Consider the following 22,733-nt stretch of genomic DNA (forward strand, 5'->3'; position numbering starts at 1 on the left):
GTATCCAACAATTAACCCTACAGTTGCTTCACAAAGCAGCTTGCTTCTTAATCTGTGCCCTGCACTGTTTGTACACCGGACTCCAAGCTACTTGTAAACTTGACCCCTATAATTGTTTACTTAACTGTTCCCTAACCTGCCCCCTAAAATCATCCCCTATCCTGCTTCCTCAAGTATTTTCCTAAACTGACCCCCAAAGTAACCCTTCCCTTGCACCAGGGCCAGTGATGGCTAGGCCTGACAGTAGAATGATGCACATACACAAACACACGCCCCTCTGGCCTGACTTCTGACTGTGTGTGACAGTGGCCCCCGCAGCTGTCCATGCCAGTAGCCAGCAGGTTTCTCCAGCCAACCGTGATGAGCGTCACATCAAGGCGCCCAACCACCCATCCCGGCCACAAACACATGTTGTCATGCAATGTTAGGTTGCTTGCGTCAAAAAACTGCCTGAAATAGCCTATATGGAGCAACATCAGCTCCTCAGGTTGGCCGTGACACGGGACTAATGGCTGTTTTATTTACTGCGTGTACTGTATTAAACATATTTTGTGTTTCTTTAGCCACTTGTTGCCATATTTTTGAGTGATCAGTTGCATTTTGCGACCAGTTTTATTTAAAGCTACAATATGCATCTGAAGCTAGTGTTAGCATTAGAATCAATATCAGTCCAATCTGCTCCGCCCACCACCACTCTCTCCCTGCTGCTGATATGCTCTGCTACAGCTCCACCAAAAGCTGTACAGCCCTTATTATTTATATTAATAAGGGATATTAGTCATTTTAAAACTGCAATATATCAGAAATGAAATTGTTACTAATTTAAATTTTTGAAATTGTCTTAGAAATTGGTGAGATGGGAGGGAAAGGTTGCACGATGCAGCTACACGCAGCTTTCTCATACTACGCAGTGCGTAAAACACAGAGGCTGGTACAGAGATTCACATTTCTGTGGAAACATTTCAAATGAAAGAGCATAAAGTAAGAATTTAGGCATGAGTGGGACTGAAGTGAATTTCACATGACATTATTTTAGTTTGTCTTGTTGTTTTAAGTTAGATTGAAAAAAACGTTTCACCCCCCCTTAAATGGTTTAACCACACCTACTAGGACTGTTCAGGTTTGAAGAAGTTACCTCTTCATGTTATGTAAGATTTTTGAAATGAAGAGAAACATTTTGTATTTTAGAAATTGAATAAAGGTGTGATGAGAAAGTCAAGATTCAACAGTGGAGAAAGAATGTGAACAGAAAACTCAGGTCTGACTTACTGATTTTTAAAAAAGGCACAGGGCCTAATCTAAATCCAACCAAACTGTGACCATTTTAAAACAAGAACAAACATTAACAACTATGTTAACTTATTTTCTAATGTGATTAAGTAAACAGGACAGTCCATTGATTACTTAGCTTAAAAATCAGAAAGCATCAAATTACAAATTAGAAAAAATGTGTAGGATACAAATAAACTTTACATTTGACTGTAGTAGTACTGAATGAAGTAGAAAAGTATGAAGTTTGAAAAGCCTTTCATTCAGTATGTTCAGTATGTGTATTCAGAATGAAAATAAACCAGTTCAGCAGCTGTCTCTGACTGAATATTGTTGCTTTAGTAGAAAACCAATAAAAATATCCCACACGAAACAACATCAAATCACATAACCTGTGTTTGTGATACATTTGCAATATTACTATATTGGCTTGTTTAGTACTGTACAGGCTGTATTGTTAAAATGAGGGAATTGAGATCTTTTTGTCAGGGACCATATTGTGTGAACATTATTAATCCTTCTTTTAAATGTTTGGGCGCTCGTGCATACACAGAAATGAGCGTCACACAGAACAGAAAGTCCTACACTATGTAACTCTCTCAATTTGATTATAAATATCTGCATATTTGATGGTAAAGTATTATATTTTTTCTCTTATGTTATGTTGTAAAACAGTGGTGCCACCAAATCTGGCACAGGTGCCACCACCTGAGAAACCCATTGGCACCAGTGCCATCAGTGTGAACTGTTAGTCTGGCGCCCTGGACAACAGTGTAGTAAATTCACGTCAGTATTTGTTTTTCAACTGCATATGGGATTTTCTTGTGTGTCTGTTTTGCTGTATGACTATAACCTCTGGCCATTCTCTGCCCATCAACAGAAGAGCCTCCCGGCCCTGAGGCTGTCTTTGCTGAATAGTCAGCAGTCCCTGACCCAGCCCCCGCAGCAGGGAGTCAAACCAGTACCCGGTGGCACCCCTCCTGCCATCGTAGCTGGCCCAGCTGTCTGCATACGCCACCCTAACAGCATCAGCACTACTACGGGTGCCGGTGCGCTGCCCGCTGGGACACTTGGACATGCTGTGGTATGTATGGGGCAGATGTCTCAAACAGACTCAGACTCCAGACACACTCTCCTCACAGATTACACTTTATATTTCAAATGAAGTCTAGAGTGACGTTGTAGTGATTGCAAAAGTAGGATAAGCTTCAGCTGGTGGATCAGTAACATATCTGATATGTGCAGACTGAACCAGTGCTGCAAAATACTGTACAGTATATAACAGCTGTTACAGTCTAGAACAAGAGCAGTTATTAAAATGTGTAAATGGAATAATGCAAATCTGCAAATGTGTCTTATTTGCTCTTCATGATTCTGGTAACATGCACAGAAATATGTACGTAAGTTGTATGAGGATGAAATAATTTAAAGCTACATTGGTCAGGTAATGGATGTGACAAATATTAACCTATAATACTCCTACATTCAGTAGAGGAGTGCTAGAATGTGATGGATGCAGACCTGCAGGGTTGTGGTGGTGGTGGTGGTGGTGGTGTGTGTGGTGTGTGTGTGTGTGTGTGTGTGTGTGTGTGTGTGTGTGTGTGTGTGTGTGTGTGTGTGTGTGTGTGTGTGTGTGTGTGTGTGTGGTGTGTGTGTTTGTGTGTGTGTGTGTTGATGGGTCTTAGACGAGTCTGAATTATCAGGCTGGAGAGTGTCACAGTGCCATGGCTGGGAGTCACACAGCCAACAGTGGTAGAGTCATGGCTAGCTCACAGACTCACTGAAAAATCGGTTTACCTGAAAATAGGAAAGTTTTAGAAGAGGTTATAATTTTAGAATATTTACACACATTTTAAATAGATCACAATAGTATTTTTTAGTTAAGGAAACAGTCACACACACGGATTATAGACCTTCATATTCACACCCTGCAACTGATACATTCATGTGTGCAAGCTGATGAGACCAAATTAATGTCTGATATGCTATTGTTACTAATGCAATCACAGTAGTCACGGTAATTTGTTGTAATATGTCGTGAATGATTTTCTAATATGATACGTTATAATTTTCTGAAAAGGAAAGCAGAATGAAAATTTTGCAGCTGTATCGGTTAATTCTCCACTGATTACGATTTGAAAACTTTTACACATGTAGGTGTTTAAGAACACTTTCTTAGGCTGCCCTATCAGAAAGTCTGCCCTGTGATTAAAAAAACACACTACTCAACATCCAGCTGTATTTAATGGCATGCCTTCTATCTTAGTATCTTTATCTTTCAGTATTTCACTATGACCGTGGTGGCTAATGATATCCGCAGACTGTGAGCTAGTGATATAGAGCTGTAGCGAGGCCAGGTAACCTGCAGGGTCACGCCCTGGACAGCAATGGGCTCACTCAAGTCAGCTGTGGCACATTACCATTTGTGCGTGGGTATACTTTACCAGACAAACACCATAAGTCGTGCAACTGCGCTGAGCATAGGCGTCTATGGACGGGTCAAGCGAGGTCAGACTCAGATTGTTCTGGTCCAGGCAGAGGGGTGGGCCAGCTAGAGGCGTCTCTTTCTCTTTTACATTTTCTCTCTCGCGCTTTTCCTCCATTTTTTTCCTCCTTTTTTTTTTTACTGTATTCCTTCCTAGCGTTTCTCTTTTCTCCCCCCGTGCTCTTTTCCCATGTCTTTCCAACAGTTTCTCTCACTCAGTTTATCTGGCCCTTGCATCGCTCTCGTATCTCACTCCCTCTCTCTACCCGTTAACCGTTGAAGGGTGAAGCGAGGTAACTAGGTCAGCCCCTGGGTCAATTTTAAAGCAATGTGGCGGCCGCAGTCTATGTCCAGAACATGCCTCTGGTCTTTCTCACTCTCTGTCTGTCTCTTTCACACACATAACCACACACGCATGTGCCCACACACACACATAAGCTATCACAGAAAACATTAGTAAGTGATTGCAGCTGGCACATCAGCAATCTGAAACTATTCAGCATGTTGAATGAAGCTAACTACAGCAGTATGGGGAACCTTTGTTGGAGTAGAAGGCGTAATTTAATGATTTCATGGTCAAACTCTGTTATGCTTTTTCCTTACAACCCTTCTGTCACATTCAACATGTCGCACTCAGATTTAGCACGTTTTAATCTGTGTTACTCACACAGACTTCCTGGGCTCCAGTTCAAACCTTTCTCCTTGTTTTCAGGCTGCTGCTGGTTGGTCGAAACATAACTCTGTTCTCACGTTAGGATTTTTTATTTAATGAACTCAAATGACACTGTCAAAATTCACATGCCAAAAGAATTCAATCTGGATTTGACCAATCACACTTTGCATGACTACTGTTTTGACCCTCCCGGAGTTGTATTACCTGCTATAAGGGAGTATAAATGTAAATCTCTGTGCAGTCACCTGTCTTTGTGTTGGCATCTCAGGTTAGTAACATTATGTTCTATTGATTTTTACATTAGTATCTTGACTAACAAAGAACTGAGACTAATGCAAATCTCACCAGCATCCAATATCAAAATTCAGCTAGAATGCACTGTGACAACACAAAACACAGATTTATTTATTTATGTATGTACATTGTTGTTTGTCTATTGAAGCTGACTCTGGCATAGGGGCTAGAGGAGGCCTGCTATGCTAACAGCATTGCTAACCCAAAATCAGTCTTGATTTTATTGCATAAAGTTCAGCTTCATGTTACATAACGCATCTTAATTACATGCCTGTTATTTATGTTTTACATCCATGTTGTTTTTTTCTTTCCATGCGAAAAGCATGTTCTTTTAATTCTACCTTCATGGTTTATAATATATGTTCATGTTGATGTATTTTCTGTATTGTTTGTTTGTTGTTTGTTGCACCTATGAGGAACTAAAAACCATTACAAGTTTATGCTTCACTTCCTGGAGTCATGCAGCCTGGAGATGAATGCATGTTCCAATATGATGCTAGATCTTTAATCTTTAGAGAAGACCCAGGCCCTACACAGACTGCTGTTAAGTCTTTTGAGGTCGGGTCTGTCCAAATACCCTTTGGCTCTATTTATAGAAATAGATGTAATCCCTGCACTGTTCATACCATTTTTTGACAAACCTCTTAATTAAAGCGGACAGTCCACACTTCTTGCTTGTTTCATAGTATTGGTGTTGATAAAAATCAGATTGTTCAACTCCTGGGCCTGTATAATAGGTACGCCCTGTAATACAATGTTTACTTTTTGTTGGAGATGGGCTCACGTATACAGATTATGGCTTTAATTTAGCTTACCAGTATTAATATGTAATAGATCACCTAAAATTGACACACTCGTATAATGTGTTGCAGTACATTTCAACAGTATCATCATTATTGCTCCAAAATGACCGTTGAATTGTGCAGGTGAAAGCCTACTTGAAACAGTTATACCACCCATATCCTTTGTCAGGTGTCAATGGCTGTGAGATCCCTGAAATTGCACAATTAGAATATAATAATATTAGTCCTTCTTCTATTAGACCTTCTTGAGTGTGCAAGGACACGCGTGATCTCCTTTGAAACCAGTCAGTTCATTCCATGTCAAGTCATAAAGCTGAAATGCCTTGTCTAGGCTAAGTGCACTAGAGTAGAGAAATAGACACACTAAAACTAAAGGTGGAAATCCAAATCACACTCAGCTGAGACTGAAGTTGAAAATGAAAGAGAAAATTTGACGTTAAGTCCCAAAAGGTGACAGTTTCACTATTCTGTTTAATGCAAAGTTTTACCTAATCCTTCCTTTTTACACTTGCGTAATTACTAAGCGTTTACCTGGTTAATAAATATATGGAAACGTCTAGTAATGTAATTACCAAGTATAGTAGTTGGTAAATACAGAGAAACAACAATTAAAAAAACAGAAAAACATCCACCATTACACATCAGCTCAAAGAGTACCTTGTAGTTTTGATCAATTAAGTTTGTAATAACTCAGATATAATTGGGTACTTCAAAGGGTCAGTTTGTAGAAATACCTGTTACTCATCATTTCAAGTTACAAGTGTAGTTACCCAAGGTTTATGTTGGTAACAGCCAGTTTAATCATGTACTATCTAGAAAATAAGATCGTAAGTGTCCTTGTTCAAACCACCCCACATTATGTGATTGGTCAATTCCAGATTGAATTCTTTTGGCCAAAACAAAAAAGTGTAGGCAGCGGAGATCTATAAGCAGAAGTTTTGCAAGTGTGCAGCAGCAGCAGCCTGGGTGCAAGCTCTAAAACCATGCTCGTGAATTAGGATAGAAAATAAGTTTAATACAAATGTAATCAATCCCATGATGCTGTGTAGACTTAATATCATATATGGCTTATTTTTTAATGCAAGAGATCGATACAATCGTTTTTCATATTTTTTGTATTTGAGAAGAAACCTGCAAGTTATAATTAATCTTACTGGTCCTTAAACTTCTTCATGGCAAATGATAAATATATAAGGTGAATAGACTCGCTAGAAGGGTGAAAGAGTGGAGAGAACACTACACAGCAGTGCATTCGTCACTACACTATTGTATAGAAATACACCGTTGTATTACTTAATTACACACATATATTTTCAACCTTGTTCTCTAAGTAACATAACGAAATCGAAACTCATCCGTAATCAGCTGTTGATTATTTAAACTTCAGTATTTGTAAAGCAGGTGCGTAAACATGTTTTCACCAGTTTAATGTGTGTGAACTCAAAATTATTAGAGGCTAGAAATATTAGAATGATTAATTTAAACAAACAGGTCCATTACAGGGACAGTTATATTAAATTCAGTGTTTTCTGAATTGTGTTTTGTATATGTATGTGTGTAGATATATTACACAAACTATTATTATTCATTATTATTTATAATAATGAATATGACTCTGACAAATGATGTTTAAAAGCAGGAAAAAGAGTTTTAAACAATGCAGCCATGTCTGCGTTTAATCTTTTCTGTTTTACCCTGGTTTCTTAACTTTCTCCCTGATTTTTTTCTCCGTCTTTTAACCGTGTTGCTGGCTCGTGATAGCTATCTCTGCCTGTGCTAAATGCATTTTTTTCCCCACCCTCCCTTTCTCAAAGGCCCCTGCAGTGGATCTCTGGGAAAAATGGCCTCTGTCTTTTTTCAGTAGCTTGAACAGTAATATAGCATGTGTCAGGGAATGGAAAACAAGGCTAAAAAATATGCAGCAAGAGGCAAACTGGTAGGAATGGATGACTGAGCCTGAGGCCCGGCCTGTGGCTGTTACCAAGGAAGGAAGTGACTCTAATAGTCCAACCCCATCACCCCCTTGCTCCTGCTTCTTCTCCTACCACTTCTTCTTTATCTGAACTACTTTTTCACTACGATCTTGAGTTTTTATTGCCTTTGTCTTATCTAGAAATGCAAGCAAATGTAGGTCATGTGCAGTGACAGAAATCCATCCTCCTCGTGCATTTGAATTGCTCGCCACACTCAGTACAGTGTGTAGAGAGTCTATAGGATTCATCTTTCTTGTGTTTGTTCTGCATCCGTCCTACTTTATTACAGCAGATATTTCAATATTTTACAGTAGAAATCAGTAAAACTCAAGTGGATCTTGACTAGCTTGGCTCTGGATCATTTCTTGCACGTAACTACGACAGGAACAGGCTAAAGTTTTTCTCCACAAACACTTTCTGTTGGGGATGTTGCAGTAGTGGAGCAGTGGTACAGCAGGCGTGTGGATTCATACTTTTTAAGCTCCCTCTTAGGTTCAAAGTGTTTCATTCTCTGAAATGCTACAATAAAGTACAGAAATACCTTGTTTTTTGCTTCCTCAGGGTATCAAGACACCAGGTGCTGTTGGTGGCCAGGTCCGAATGCCCGTGGTGATCACACAGTCTGTTAGAGCACAAGGTAGGAAGTCTGAAGCCCTTTCCCAGCTGCTTTTGATGGAAGTTTCTCTGACTCATCCTGTTTTTCTGTTTCTGGACTGTGGTTTTTACATCTTTCGGTGAGCGCATTCTCAGACAAGACATTTGAAGATTTTCAAACTCATGCTGATCTGCTGGTTAAATACAAAGCCCACAAATTAGGTCGAACAGAAGATAGCCATTAGTGAAACTCTAAATGTTCTCTCAGCAGGGTCTAAGATGTGTAAACAGGCAGAAGCCACAGAGAGAACAGGTGTGTTTTCCTATCTGGTTATAAAGCCTTCTCAAACATTTGAGTTGCTGCTTACTCACACTGATTCACAAACACTCTTCCCACAGATGCCCACAAAAATCGCCCCAACACCAACCAGGCGTAACGCTCCCCTAAGAGAGCTGTATGCTCTCAGGTGGTGTGTGTAATGTTTGTACGTGTTTGTACCTGTTTTTGCTTGTGTACGATCGGAGGTGCATACAAATTTGATCTGCCCCCTTCCCAAAGATTGCCCGCAGTGAAAGATCTGTAGGTTGTTTTATGCCCATAAATTGGAATGCGGGGATAGTTCTAAAAATACTTTTCTGTGCCTCTTGGCTAGGAACATGCCTGTTAAAATCAAGTTTAAATTCACTCTGGCAGTCGTTGTGCCTCTCTGGAAAACGTGTCTCTGAGCAGGATGCGGTTTAGGAGTGTAAGGAGAACCGGTGAAGTGCAGTGATATTGACAGAGCAACGCTCTCTGCACCAACCTGGGGAGAGCGACAGTAGCGCTCCCCCGCCCCCCCTCCATCTACGCCTGCGAGGAAGACAGGGACAGATGAAGGTAGTCGTTAGACAGGAGGATATTTGATGCAGATAGAAAGGGACACTTCAATGATAACATTACTCCTTTACTGTTTTGTTTAGTGTTTCTTCTCTGTGTTTTCTTCCTTTCCTTAACAGGAACAATGGGGAAGGGAGCCATCATCCAATCAGGCAAAAGTCCCGTAGGCCTGGCTGTTCAGATCTCCGGGAATCAGAAAAACAAGTTGAATGACCCTGGAGGAGGTTCTTTCAGGTACACTCCTCTCTGCAGGAGATGGACTCTGGAGCGCATGTTGTTCTTTGCTGCTATCACATGGGGGCAGCATTTCACTAAGCTACCCCTGCATGACTACAGGCCACACTCTCAGCAAAGACTATGAGTGTTTATCCCAGTTGCTTGCCTGGCCACCTGGCTGCCTGCCTGCCCGACTGGTTGATTGGTGGTCTTTTTTCTCAGCGCCCACCACATAGCAACACACTACCACTGCCAATAGATCACACTCACCGATGCCCTCCTTGTGTCAGTGTCACAACTCATTGACAGGATTAGAAATGAGCTAAACCTTAATTTAGAAATAAGGTAATTGTGTCCAGATGGTTGGAATTTCTGCATGAGGTTCTGAAAATACCTTTTGGTTTAGTCAAACATACGGTATTTAGCCCGCAGCTTTGCTCTGTCTCTCTGGTCTTGTCTTTGCTTCAGCTGGGCTTTTGTCTCAAAACATAAAAGGTTCATCGCCCACATGCTGGCCTTTGTGGTCCACGTTTTGTGTGAGTCTTTGTGTGTTTTTGTTTCTGTGTGCAACGCACGTACGTTCGCGTGTGTATGTATATGTTTGCATGTATGCCTCTACTTGTGTTTGTGTCCCTGCTTCGGTGCACATGGACATATGTGTAAATCCCAAGAGTCTTGGAATATTCCTGTTTGTTTATGTGTGTGTACCAAACGCGTGGTTATTCGTGTATTGACAGGAGCAGGGGGTTTAGAATTGCCCCGGTGTGACCGGGCTGGTGCAAGAAGAGTCTGGGTCACATGGGCCAACGGGTTCATGGTAATGGCTCCTGTCTCCTGGGGGAAAGGCAGTGCCCGGGGCTCTGATTGATAAACCAATAAATCTTTAGCTGCGTTGGTAATTAAGCTGTCAGGCTCGCTTGTTACTGACAACCCTTTTCCCCCCAGCGGTGATCACAGTGGCCCTCCACACACAAACACACTGGTTTCAACATATGCCCAGTAATGCACGGCATCACTGTCACGGAAGAAGCATGTCACTGATATTTTGCTGCATATTACCTGGTCTGCACTTGTGTGTTAACCAAGCTACATAATGTGTGGTCCCCTCACACCTTCCATTCATCCATATGTTCGTCTCAACTTGCAGGTAGTTTTCCTCCAACAACACCCTTCTAACTTCATTACGTACATGTTTCAAGTTGATTAAGGTGTTATTGAGTATTTAATGAGAGATAAGCCTCTTGAAATCATCCTCACCTCAAACTAATTTTACTGTCTTTTACTAATTTTATTCCCAGTGTATACTGAAAACAAGTGCAACTCTTTACTTGTGAAGGTTTCAACTAGTTTGAACCCGGTCTGAAAACTCTCGGTTCTGCAGTTCCCAACGCTGTTTGTTGTTTGCGGCTGCTTTTCTTACCCGAGGATATAAACATGTTGAAACAGAGTCTAGTGTTACATGGTGATTTGTTTGATGCCATTGTGTCGCCACACCCTGTCCAGAACATAATGTCTTGACCTGTGAAGTAGAGCTGGCTGCTTGCGTATCCTGTAAATCACACTAGAAAAAAATAGTAGTAATATTTGGTTTACAAGTTGTTAAAAGTTTCCTATGAGTTTTGAATCTTCACAAAATACTCACAGCATACCATTAGCATTATTGGTGAGGCTGTCAACATGTTTATAGCCACATAGATAGAAAAAGAAGAGGAAACATTAGAATAAACATTAATATCAGTGTGTGTTTACCTGGTTACTGTTGGCTTTATTGCTTAAGCCGATTTCATCTGTTCTTATCAGTCTAAGACTTGGTCATATACTTATTCATTTCAGTTCTGTTAATTGCTACATGCCCTACAAGCCAGGATGCAGCTACTACCATTTGTTTGTCAATTTGACACAGTCTAAATGTGTTTTCTTCTTTGACAGAAGTACTTACATAGCAACAAATGTTTATTATACCAAAATAGAAAATATCACAAAATCACTAAATTATGGACTGGCCAGACTGGTCCCTCAGAATCCCACCCACCCAGCCTGTATTGTGTTCAGCTGTAGTGTATGGTTGCCACTCTGAGCCACTGGTCCCAGCAGTCCAGCTGTAGCACAAATACACACATACACACTGCAGGGCTTGTAGGGTTTCCAGTGCAGCTACAGCCTTCTGTGTAAGTGCTTGTGTCTGTGTGTGCATGTGTGTGTTTGTGTGTGTAATTTACAGCGCAGAGTGAAAGCAGCTGTCTCTGTGCCCCCCTCCTCCCATGCTCATCTCTCTGTAAACACTTCATCCGCTGCAATCACAGGCGAGCCAGCCAAGGCCTTCAGCCCTTTGCCAACCTCCAAGCCCAGCCTTAGCCTCTTAAATCCAACCCTGTCCTAATAGTGGACACACATCTGTACAGACAAACACGTGTACATTCGAGTGGAACAGACACACATACAGTAGATATGCATGAAAAACAACAGCGACTGTTAGAAATGTAAAAACCTACAAGCCCTTTGTGGTTACATCCTTTGTTGCTTTGTAAATTGCTGTGCGTTGTGACTGTCTTGCTAAAAAAAAACCTTTACAAACAAATTTGACTCAATTAGGACTTGAAAGTGACCTCCCAAAAATTGTTGATGCAAAGACTTGGAAACACAGCAGCCACAAGATTAGATCATCTTCAGATTGAGTGCTGTGCCAGAACATAGATGCTACAAAAATTCATGAGGAAAATAGTGGCACGCCAAAAAGGCTTGAGGAAAAATAAGTCTGGAAAAAGTCTGGAATGCTAATATAATTTTGTTAAACCAAGGTATTTTGGCATGTTCCTTCATCAGAATGTCATGTACATTACACCTACATTTCTGTGAATAAATACAGCGCAGAGGTTGTTGTTGGATTTATCTGACCCTCCTGTGCCACCACTGACACCAGTGCTGTCGTTTATCTGGGTCATGAACACATATCCCATCAGCTGCCCATTGACCTCCAGGCTGCTTTGTGAAAATACTTCTCCAGTGGTCCATGTTTCTCAGTGTGGGTGCACCAAGCCTGCATGGCCTGTGTGTTAGTCACAGGGATCAATCAGGGCCCCCTGCCTGGGCATAGAGACCTTTATCCACAGGGATGGGGGTGGTCAAAGGGGGGTGGGATGAGATCTGAATACACCCCCATCTATCTGCACGCGCACAACCTTTAAATGGCAAGTGCAGGCCTCCCACCACCTATGGCGTGCCCTCGCTGAAACACAAGCTTGATATGGAAACGACATGCATATGTATTCATGTGACTGCTGGCTCCATATCCCGGAGCAAACCCAAACCAATAACTGAGAGGCTGCTCTGTAGCTTGTGTGGAAGCTAATTACATCTCTGCTTTATTAGTGCAGAGATATCGCTGAGAATATTTTGCATTTCATATTCGGTTCCCTCCGTTTAATGTCAGACCTGTCTTTGGCATCCTCATTTGATTTGAGTCCTGGCGATCCCAAATAACCCAAGAAAGCACACCTTCCAAGAAAAAGAAACATTACTCATAATATTACCAGTGTTCTTGGATACTGTTTGATGTTTTATGTGCCAATATATTTTTTTTACTCTGTTGCCCAATAGATTTAGTACAGTTTATAATTCTACAACACTACTTCTACTTGTAAAAAGCTAAACCTATTGTTGTCTTGCCTGAGTTTCTGTAACTGTGTTATTTCTATATGACATAATCCTATAACATTCACACAATGTGCTGTGGCATTGGCGTCACAGAAATATAACTATTAGGATTTTCTCCTGTTTACACAGCTTGTTGACAGTACAGTTTGGATTTGTGTGTAATCACTTTTCATTCATGTACATTAGCCACATAGTCAGTTTTAAACTTTGAAAGTAGCAGCATTTATTTTTTACCTGAGTGAACATGTCCTTAGGCATGTTTCCTTATAGGACAGGTCAAGTTATCCATGAGGACGTGATGAAGGAAGGTGCACAGCCCGAGGTGCAGCACAGGGTATAATCCTATGTATCCATGCTTGTGTTCTCTCTGTGACGGCATAATTAGACTGAGTGCTAGAAGAGAGGAAGAAAAGAGGGAAGGTAGAGGTGTGTGAGGTTCAGGGAGCTGCTCTAATTGTCTTTGTCAACCTCCCACCGTGATGTCAGGTTTCATATCTGGTCTCTGTGACCACACCAAGTAGCAGGGAGGCCTCAGTGGGGTGGAGTTGGCTGATGGTGTGTGCCCACAGTCAGGCGCCTGAAAGAACTTGGGGCCTTGCGCTGTGCACATGCATACACAGAAGCACAGCACGACACGCACAAGCTCTGTCGCAACCAACAACGGCGGCATGAACGTAAATGACTGTGGAGATGAGCCAGTGAGTGGCGAGAGGCCACTCTGTGTGTGTGTTCTGTGGTTTTTTTGTTCCCTCTGTCACAGACACTCAGAAAATCCAGTGGTCGCTCAGGGCTAGTCCTGTAAGCACAACACGTCACCACCCGCTTAATTCAGGCCAGAGTCGGAATCATTACTTGCCAAGTACAATAATTGTGCAGGAATTTGTCTTTGTAACAGCTCACAAAGAAAGTTACTGCCTTTAAAAGATGTGGGCTGTGTGTGGACCTTTCTGATTTCCAAATGCAGTGATCCAAATGCAATTTCTGCATGTTTATCCTCTGTGTCTGTCCTAATATGGTATAAAATGTAAGTAAAGTGAAGTCAACAGTATGCCTTTGAGAAATGACCTGCACATTATGAAAATACAAAGAAGTGTGTCAAAGCGGTGTGTAAATAGAGCTTGTTGACATTAGTGTATAGCTAGATTCATCTCAGCTCAGTGCCAATCCTCAGGAGCATCCTTACCGGGAGAAACTGCATCCAAATACTCTTCATCTCCCGGCCTCACATACCGCTGACACAAATAGACCCTGGAATGGGAATTCTGTGTCATTATGACCAAAGTATAAGTCGCTGTAACAAAATGAATGCATAACTTAATTCAAGAAAATATTCATGAAAAAAACAAAGCAATATCAATACATTTTCAAAGCATGTATGTTGATAATGCTAGGACATAAATACTGATAGGGAAATGAATGTATGTACTGCTTTGTTTCTCTCTGCCCAAACTAAATTCTTGTTCAGTAGTGGAAAAATCCTTTCCCCCTCCACCTTTTTTTGCCCTGCGTTATCAGGTCGTCCTGTCAGTGGACAACCTTCAGAGGACTTTACTAACTGTATTTTTAGTTTACTGGCGAACTGGTACACATTTTCAGGCAAATAAAGCACATCAAATCTAGGTTTGTAAATGACTGGCCCTTACATGCTAATAAAACACTAAGATTGAGTTCTATATAAGAGGACTAGTGATTAATTTAAAAATAGGAAGTCATGTTTTTCATTGTACACATGTTTTGCTAATATACCGTACTGTCTCTCATTTTGAAGGGATGATGATGACATCAACGATGTGGCTTCCATGGCCGGGGTGAACCTGAACGAGGAGAGCGCAAGAATACTCGCCACCAACTCGGAGCTAGTGGGGACACAGATTCGCTCATGTAAAGACGAGGCCTTTCTCCATCCCGGACTGCTACATCGACGAATCCTGGAAACAGGTAAGATACAAGTGTAACATGTTATGACAACATGTGGTCTGAAAACACAGTGAAGTAAGACATGTAAGAACAAACTGTGCTTGTATAAAGCTTATAATAAACATCTCTGCAGCCAAAGACATTGAATTATGTCTTGCTTTTTGGGAGATGGTTGACATAAAAAAAAAAAAACCTAAGATCATGTTCGAAGTTTAGTCTTCACCTGTACCAGTTCTGTGCTACTTGCGCAAAGATGTTGTGTGAGGGAGGTGCTTTTTCCGTGTGCTGTCACATGACAGCTTAATAAGCTGAGCTTCCTTGTTGCTTAGTAACATGACGCTTCCCATGTTGATTCCAAAGGGTGTGTCCACTCACCCCTGTGCACCATGGGAAAGTAGTTGTTTAATTGGTCCTGCAGTTTACCAAGATGCGCATGTCTCCTTCCAGTATTCTCTTGCATCTCATGGCAAAAAGCTCATAACAGATGCAGATACAGAAATTAGATCTGTGCACAGTGGTGTCTTCTTTTTGAAAGTTTACATTTTGTTTTCAGTCTGTTCAAAAATGCTGTGAAACCTTCCTTGCACAGACATATTCAAAGTGTTCAGACCAATCCATGAGACAAGATGGGGGCAAGATACACAGTACATCACTAAACATGTCAGCAAGAGAAAAGTTGAAATCTGAAAGGAACCAGGAACCAACCTTACTTTCTGCATGGTCCACTCCAGAATGTCCTCACATCTTCCTTCTTGGCTGCACCTTCAGTTGGTTGTATCAGGCTAAGGCTCCTGAACCCATCTACAAAACCATTATTTAAAAAATGTCCTCAGCAGTTGTCTGTATTGAAGCTGTTCCTGAAAGTCATCTTCCCACACATGCTTCACATAAACCTTCACATAAATCTGTGATTTCACCCATCTGTGGTACATTAATATCATTGGCCTTTACACAAGCTGTGATCTGCTGTTGTGTGTCCGCGGACATTTTTTGAATCTGCCCCTGGTTTTCAGTGTATCTACAGCAGACACAGCGGGTTTTCTGCTGCACTTTGCAGCATGTTCAGTAGTGTGATAAAATGCACAGAGCATCCGTGAGGTCGCTTTACAAAAGGAAGAATTTATTGTCTTAAATAAATCCTTAGTTTGTGCAGTTTTGTCTTTTTTAAAAAACTGTGTGGTTGCTTATTAAATGTTATTGAAGCTTTGGTGGCTTCATGCCTTTTGTTTGTTGCTGTTTGCTTGCTGCAAACAATGACACTTGTGTCCTTGTGCTTCAATGGAAGTAAAGCCTAGTATGCTGTATAGGCTGTTATGCTTTTTATGTTGTGGAGCGAGCTATGGTGTTCTCTCACTATGAATGTAGGAAGGAGAACTGGATACCAGACTCTTAACGTGGTGACCAGTCACTTTAATGAAAATTGCTTGTCTGGTGCTGGAGCCAAAATGATTTCTAACTTCCAGGTTTGCTTTGTTGTTGTGCATCTTGCTGTACATTGGCATGTTTCCCCGCCTGGCCCTGCCAATGTGCTCCCACTCGGTCCATGTTTTACATTGTGATGATGATGTTGATGTCACGAAAATAAAATTATCTTTTCCAGTTTCTTGGAAAGTTTAAGATATACACTGTAAAACCACCATGCATCAAAAATACACTGTGAAGTGGCCTTGGTCGTTGTTTGAAGTGTCCTTTCAACAGTATCACAGACATTTCTTTTATTATTGGTGTCTACGGAGGAAATGTAGAAAGGCCAGAGTAAGAATTTGTGGCCACTGCTTAAACATTCTGAATGGTGGTGTCATATCTACTTCTCATGACGGTTTTGTAGCTGTTCATAAGTCGCTCTACAGAAAAGTCGCTTGGAAAAATGCTTCAAAATAAAAGCAAGTGTGGTCCACTCACTATGGACACCGCCCAGTGATGTTGGGAACCTCTGTTTTAGATGTGTTTAGCTGCAGTTAGAGAATTCTATATTAGATGCTCCTCAGAAAACAAGTGGTTATCACAGTAGCAGGAACAATTTTAATGTTGTACCAATTTACCCTCACCATTTGACTCTTTAAAAAAAACACGACCCAAAGCTGAAAACCCAGGCTTTTATCATTGTAGTGGTGATGAAATCACTATTTGTTGTCTTTTGTGTTCGGAACATGTTGTTTCTGTATTTATAGTGTCATCACTAAAGACACTTTTGATATTGTCTCCATCAGTGGTTCAGGCTGAGCCTTTTCTTGTTTGGCCTCAGTTTAAATTTGATACACTTAACAATTCTTTCACCTCCTTTAATGAATTCTTCAGTGGCTGTCTGAACTCAGCGGACCCCAGGCAGACACATAAATACTTTATGGGTTTGTCTTTTGAAGGCTGGCTGTCAGATTGTCCTCTGGACTAAAGTAACAGAGTTTAGAGGAATGAGACTTGGCAGTGAGATTTTGATTCTCTTTTTAGTGGATCCTGACACTCTGATAGCACACAGTATTGCATGTGCTAATCGATACGGACAGAGAGGTCTTGGTTTGTTTGCAGTATCACGAGAGTGATAGTGTCTTCATTACCTCTTTTTGCTACCGGCAGTCAATTTTGTTGCTTGAAACATACTTTAGTCTCTTGCTGCACAGTGAAACCTGTGAAAGCATATAATGAGCGTTATTACTCAAAATAAAACTGCAGAGCATCTTGCTCCTGTGCACCAGATCAAAAAACATACTGCGTAATTCCACGTGATGGGGAGTCTAGCGCCCTCAACTTGTTTTATCTCAATTAAAGTATCTTTAGTGTAGCACAGAGGCCCGCAGGTCATGTTTCGTTACATGGACTCTTGGCATGGTTGTTATTCCGTCACCTTGGGGCAGAGGGCTTGTTTAAAAATATAAATCTTTCCTCAGGGGGGGCACGCAGCATGATACAGGGCAGGAGGCTAGGACGCCCCCTGCTGAGGAAGTGGCACTCGTGCAGCTTTGTTGTGTCAGTGATTGGCCTGTCTACGCTCCCAGCTGACAGCAGTCCGAGGGAGGCTCCCCCGGCCTGCCAGCTCCACTCAATCAGAAAGCCTTGGCTGCTCTTCTTTACTGTACAAACACCAAGTTCCTCTCTGTTCTGTCTCCTCATTTACCGTCGAACATCCCTCTACAACTTCACCGTGACCTTTCCTGTCCTCTTGTTGGCCCCACAAAAAGATGGGTTCCAGGGCTGGTCTTTTTCTTCTTACTGACGTAGTGAATCCCAGAAGAGAAAACTGTTCACCTTTTCCTTTTGCCTTTTTTTCCTTTTTTTTTTACATTTTTAAATCAGTGGACACATCCTGATTCCCCCTTTTTATTTCTTTCCTTCTTTTTTAAATACTGATTATGAGAAGATGTTGGCTGCCTCTTTTTATCCCCTTCTTTATTTTTCTCTCTATGTCTCTACGTGTCTCATTTCCTCTCTTATTTTATGTATCCCCTCCAAACAAACACTTGTGCCGCGCTCGTCTCCTGAACCTCTCTCTTCCTCCCTTCTTTAGGCTTGTCCTTGAGGCTGGGGGTAGTGAATTTGCAAAACAGCACCACCACCCTCCCCAATATCAGGAACCAGAACACAGGCACAGCAGGAGCTCTCTAGAAAATCTCCTCAAAGTAATGATAGTCCACTGGTATCTTACACTGGTCCATACACACACACTCAGTGCACATATATGTAAATGGATTGCTCATATAAATGACGTGGAAATACAAAAGATGTCTTACAATAATCTAATTTGAAGACTTAATGTGTGAAATATTGTCTCTGTATCTTTCTCAAATATATCCTGTTAGAACAATTTAACGTCTAAAAGGAAATAATGTAATTGACAAGAAATTTGTCTAATACTTGTTGGATTATATTTAGATCTCCTGTTTGAGGCTCATAAAGTGCCAAATGCCACTTACATCATGTCAGCTTTAACATTAAACTAGCTTGAACTGCTACTTAAGTAAATAGCATCCTCTACAAGCGCATCAGTTTTTCAATCGTATCTGTATTTCAACTGTCAAAGTCAGTTGCCTGTGTTTAACCTTTAATCAGCACGTCTGATCTCTGGGTTAACTTTTGCACAGTGCCATGTTTTTCTAATAATTCACTGTCACCAACGCTGGTTTTCTGCATTAATTTGTTATAAAACGTTATCTGTAATCTGCCTTTTGGAGTGGCCAAGACAGAGCCCAGACCTCAACCCAATAGAGATGCTATGGAACAACTTGAAGAGAGCCACACACATGAGACAGCCAAAGAATATGACAGAGCTAAAACAGTTCTGCAGGGGGAATGGACAAAAATTACTCCTGAATGATGTGCAGGTCTGATCCACAGCTACATGAAGTGTCCAGTTGAGGTTATTGCTTCCAAGGGAGGGTCAAGCAGTAATTAATTCCAAGGGTTCACATATGTTTTCCACTAGCACTATGAGGTTTTCATGGTTGGTCTCAATAAAGACATAGAAGATCTGATTTTGTTTTGTGTTATTATTTTAGGCACATTATGTCTGTTAATACTCTGAATGATGATGAATATGACAAATTAATGCAGAAAACCACAACATTTCTAAAGGTTCACATACTTTATCTTGCCACTGGTACATTATATTTTCTAAGTTACCTGGTCTAGCTTCCCTATATTGGACATTACCACCAAGAAATTTTCATGTCATTGGGCGAAAAGTGGGGTACACCGTGGACAAAGACACACACAATGGTTCATACTCATGCGCAGGCCTACGGCCAATTTAGAGTCACCAATTAAGTTAAGGTGCATTTGTTTGGATTGTGGGAGGAAACTGAAGGCACCTTATGTCCTTATTAGGCCTTGAATCAGTGGAGTGCGCGATGGTGAAGACCTACAGTGTTTATTGTGGTCAGGGTGGATAAAGATCAGTACTTGCAAGTCTGAGATTATAGTTGTTTGAGTGAATTCACTGGACTGAACAATTCATCTTTGGTCTACTTAAAGTAGCAGCCCTACTGTATGTGGAGTTCCTGTTCCTGTTCCTGTGAAGGTCTTGGGTAATCATGTGTTTGTAGAGAGAACTCATAGCAGACACTTAAAGTCATGTCAAAAACAGTAATATAAACAATTTGGGGGAGAAAAAAATCACACAGTTTTACAGGTATTATAGAAATAAACTAATATAGATGGATCATCCAGGACCTTTTCCATGTTCTTTGCAAGATACTTTTCTGGTGGACCCTTGTTGCTATGGATACCAGTCAAGTTACCAAGCCCCAATGCAGATTGTGTTTCTTCATTGGGTTACCTTGTGTTGAAAATGATGAACAGACACCTACTGCGTAAGAATGTGTGGTGTTATTTAATAGTATGATATTAGTAGCTGAATGAGTGACCAACTGCACAACTGTACAGATTACGATAATCTATCATTTTAGATTTTAGATCCTGTTGTCTCTTCTATTTTTATTGTAGAAACACACCAAAAATTAAAGCCTACTGGGTTATTAGTCTGATTCTGGCCATATTTCTTTTCTTTTTTCTCGACGAATGGTAATGATTCATACTTTTACAAGTTAAAGAATGTCGTTTGGCTCGCTCTGGCTAAATCACTTAAACTTTCTCTGAATTTTTGTCCCTGAAAGATCTTGTTTTTAGGAAATATCTGTGTTTTTCTTTGACCTTGTGACATTGCCGCATGGATTGCCATTGTAATTATAAGGCTAACAGGGCTTCCTCCATGTATTTCAAAGCTTTAGCGGATGAGGAGTATATGTATTGTTCAGCTGATTTAAATAATTGGTGTGGTTTACTTAAAAAGCTGCCAGAGAGAAAATTATGTTAATGGAATAATTTAAAAGGAAGTTGGAAACAGATAGTAACCCTACCAAAGTCTGTCGTCCTCTCTTTTGTTATGACTTTAGATGAGTTTCGCTCCAAGGAAACTAAATTATCCTCCCAGAAAAAGAGATGGTCAATGTCGTTTACACACTTGAAGGAGCTTAGCTAGTAAAGCTACTCTAGAATTTGTACTAAGACTGTAAAACAAATTAAGTTTTCTGTGTGATGAGTCCTATTTCTAGGAGTTAATTTGCTCTTACTCATTCAGCCCGTCCTTGTGAATGTGTGCATTAGTACAGTAAGCTGTATGTGTGTATGAGTGGAGGTAGAATGATGGCTGTGGTCTTGTGTTGATGTGCTTTTGTGAGATTTCTGTTTGTGTGTATATATATGTATTGTGGATTCCTCTCAGAAACTACATCTTCTACCTGTTTAGTTGTTTTGCTTCCTCTTACAAATCTTGGATGCCATTGAAATGATGATCAAACATTCGCTTTCAGGCCGTTTATCCTTAATTCAAAAGTGACAACAAAGTAACAAAGGGTTATCTTATAAAAACCTTCTTATAAAAAGTGGAAAGTCAGCAGTTTACTATACATGCTTACTATTGAGGGTCGGGGTACACCTTGGAAAAGCCACTGATCACAGCGCTGACACATTCACGCAAACAACTAATAGGCTCACTGTTTTACCATATTTGCATGTTTATGGACTCTGGGAAGAAACACATTGACACAGACAAGCTCCAGACAACTGGTGCATTGTACCTTTCTTACTGTAAGGTGACAGTGCTAACCACTGCACCACTGTGCCACCTTGGAAAAGTTTCATCTTGTCCTAAATATGTGTGTGCTTGTGTGTATGCTTCACAGCTAAGAAGTTTGGGGTCACAGAGATCTCCATGGAGGCGGTAACATTCATCTCGCATGCCACACAGTCACGACTTCGCACTGTGGTAGAAAAAGTTTCAGCTATTGCACAGCACCGACTGGACTCCTGTAAGGTAGGAAGAAGACACACACACACACACACACACACCCACACACACACACACACAGAAATATCAGTGTTAAAATTCAGCACAATTTGTTTTTACTTACCATTGTTGGTTATGCTAAGCTTTTCACTGCCAATCACTTTTTATGGTTTCAAATTAAACTAAATTAGTCAAATTAAAAAAGTATTTTTAAAGCCATTATTCCTATTACATAATATATAGCTGACACACACACACTAGGGCTAAGGAAAGATTTAATGTGTAAGTACAAGAGTTTGTGCCTTTTAATGTAGCAGGCAGCGTTCCCCAAACTCATCTGTTTGCTGACTTTGTACAAGGAGCAAAGCGGCTACGTTAAGGTCTATACAGTTTGCTAATATAGCAGATTAATCTGAATTGAATAAAAGAAATATAAATTTCACTCGAGTTGTGAAAGAACCTTTGTAACATGCATGACAACATAACATACACGCATAGACAAACAAACTCGTATACAGACCTGCTCGTACGCTCAAACTATCTACTCAAAGTAATCTTAAAGTTACCCACACACACACGCGCACACGGCATGTACACAAATAAACCTAATCTCAGACAGAAATGCAAGCATGCAGTTGACATAAACACATAACATTTATTATAAGAGTATTTTTTTTATCCCAGTTGGTAAACAGGGGAGCTCAGACTGTCAGTCAAAAGTTGATGTATAAAAGAACTTCAAAGTCCCGTCTGTGTACACCTGCATGCTTTTGTTGTTATGGGTGACTTTATATCTCATAACCCTTGAATGGAAATATACAACCACATTTAATTGGTCTACATTAAAGCACAGATCCATCTAGACTACAAGCCTGAATTGTGGCATTGTGGGGGAATCTGAGGGGGAAACTTTGAAAATGTGTTTTTCCTGATGCCAAGACGGGAGGATGAGGAGGAGGGAGGAAGAGTATCGCTACAGCTGTCCCCATCTTGTGTTGTGCTTCTTCTTTCCGTTCGTTCTTTTCCTTTTTTGTGGGTTTGTAAATGAGGTGTGTGTGTGTGAGGGAAGGCATGAAGTTCTCTGTTGACATCAGCGAAAAAAAGAGAGAGAGAGAGAAAAGACCAAAAGACAAAACGGCCTTAAAGAGCAACCGGGCTTCGGCGACAGGAGCTACGGCAAGAGTGCAGGCTCAGCGCTGC

General features: G+C 40.9%; 1 protein-coding gene across 3 annotated transcripts in view; it reads left to right on the forward strand.

Moving 5' to 3' along the window:
- Nucleotides 1-22,733, forward strand: part of LOC113174697 (transcription initiation factor TFIID subunit 4-like) — a 78,470-nt gene that overhangs the window by 14,166 nt on the left and 41,571 nt on the right. For all 3 annotated transcript variants that reach the window (XM_026378787.1, XM_026378788.1, XM_026378789.1), the window contains 5 exons: nt 2,150-2,353; nt 8,059-8,134; nt 9,088-9,202; nt 14,607-14,776; nt 21,430-21,560. In XM_026378787.1, the coding sequence (XP_026234572.1) occupies nt 2,150-2,353; nt 8,059-8,134; nt 9,088-9,202; nt 14,607-14,776; nt 21,430-21,560 (696 nt within the window). The remainder of the gene's footprint in view (nt 1-2,149; nt 2,354-8,058; nt 8,135-9,087; nt 9,203-14,606; nt 14,777-21,429; nt 21,561-22,733) is intronic.

This window comes from Anabas testudineus, chromosome 3 (assembly GCF_900324465.2).
Source record: "Anabas testudineus chromosome 3, fAnaTes1.2, whole genome shotgun sequence".
NCBI classification, from domain to species: Eukaryota; Metazoa; Chordata; class Actinopteri; order Anabantiformes; family Anabantidae; genus Anabas; species Anabas testudineus.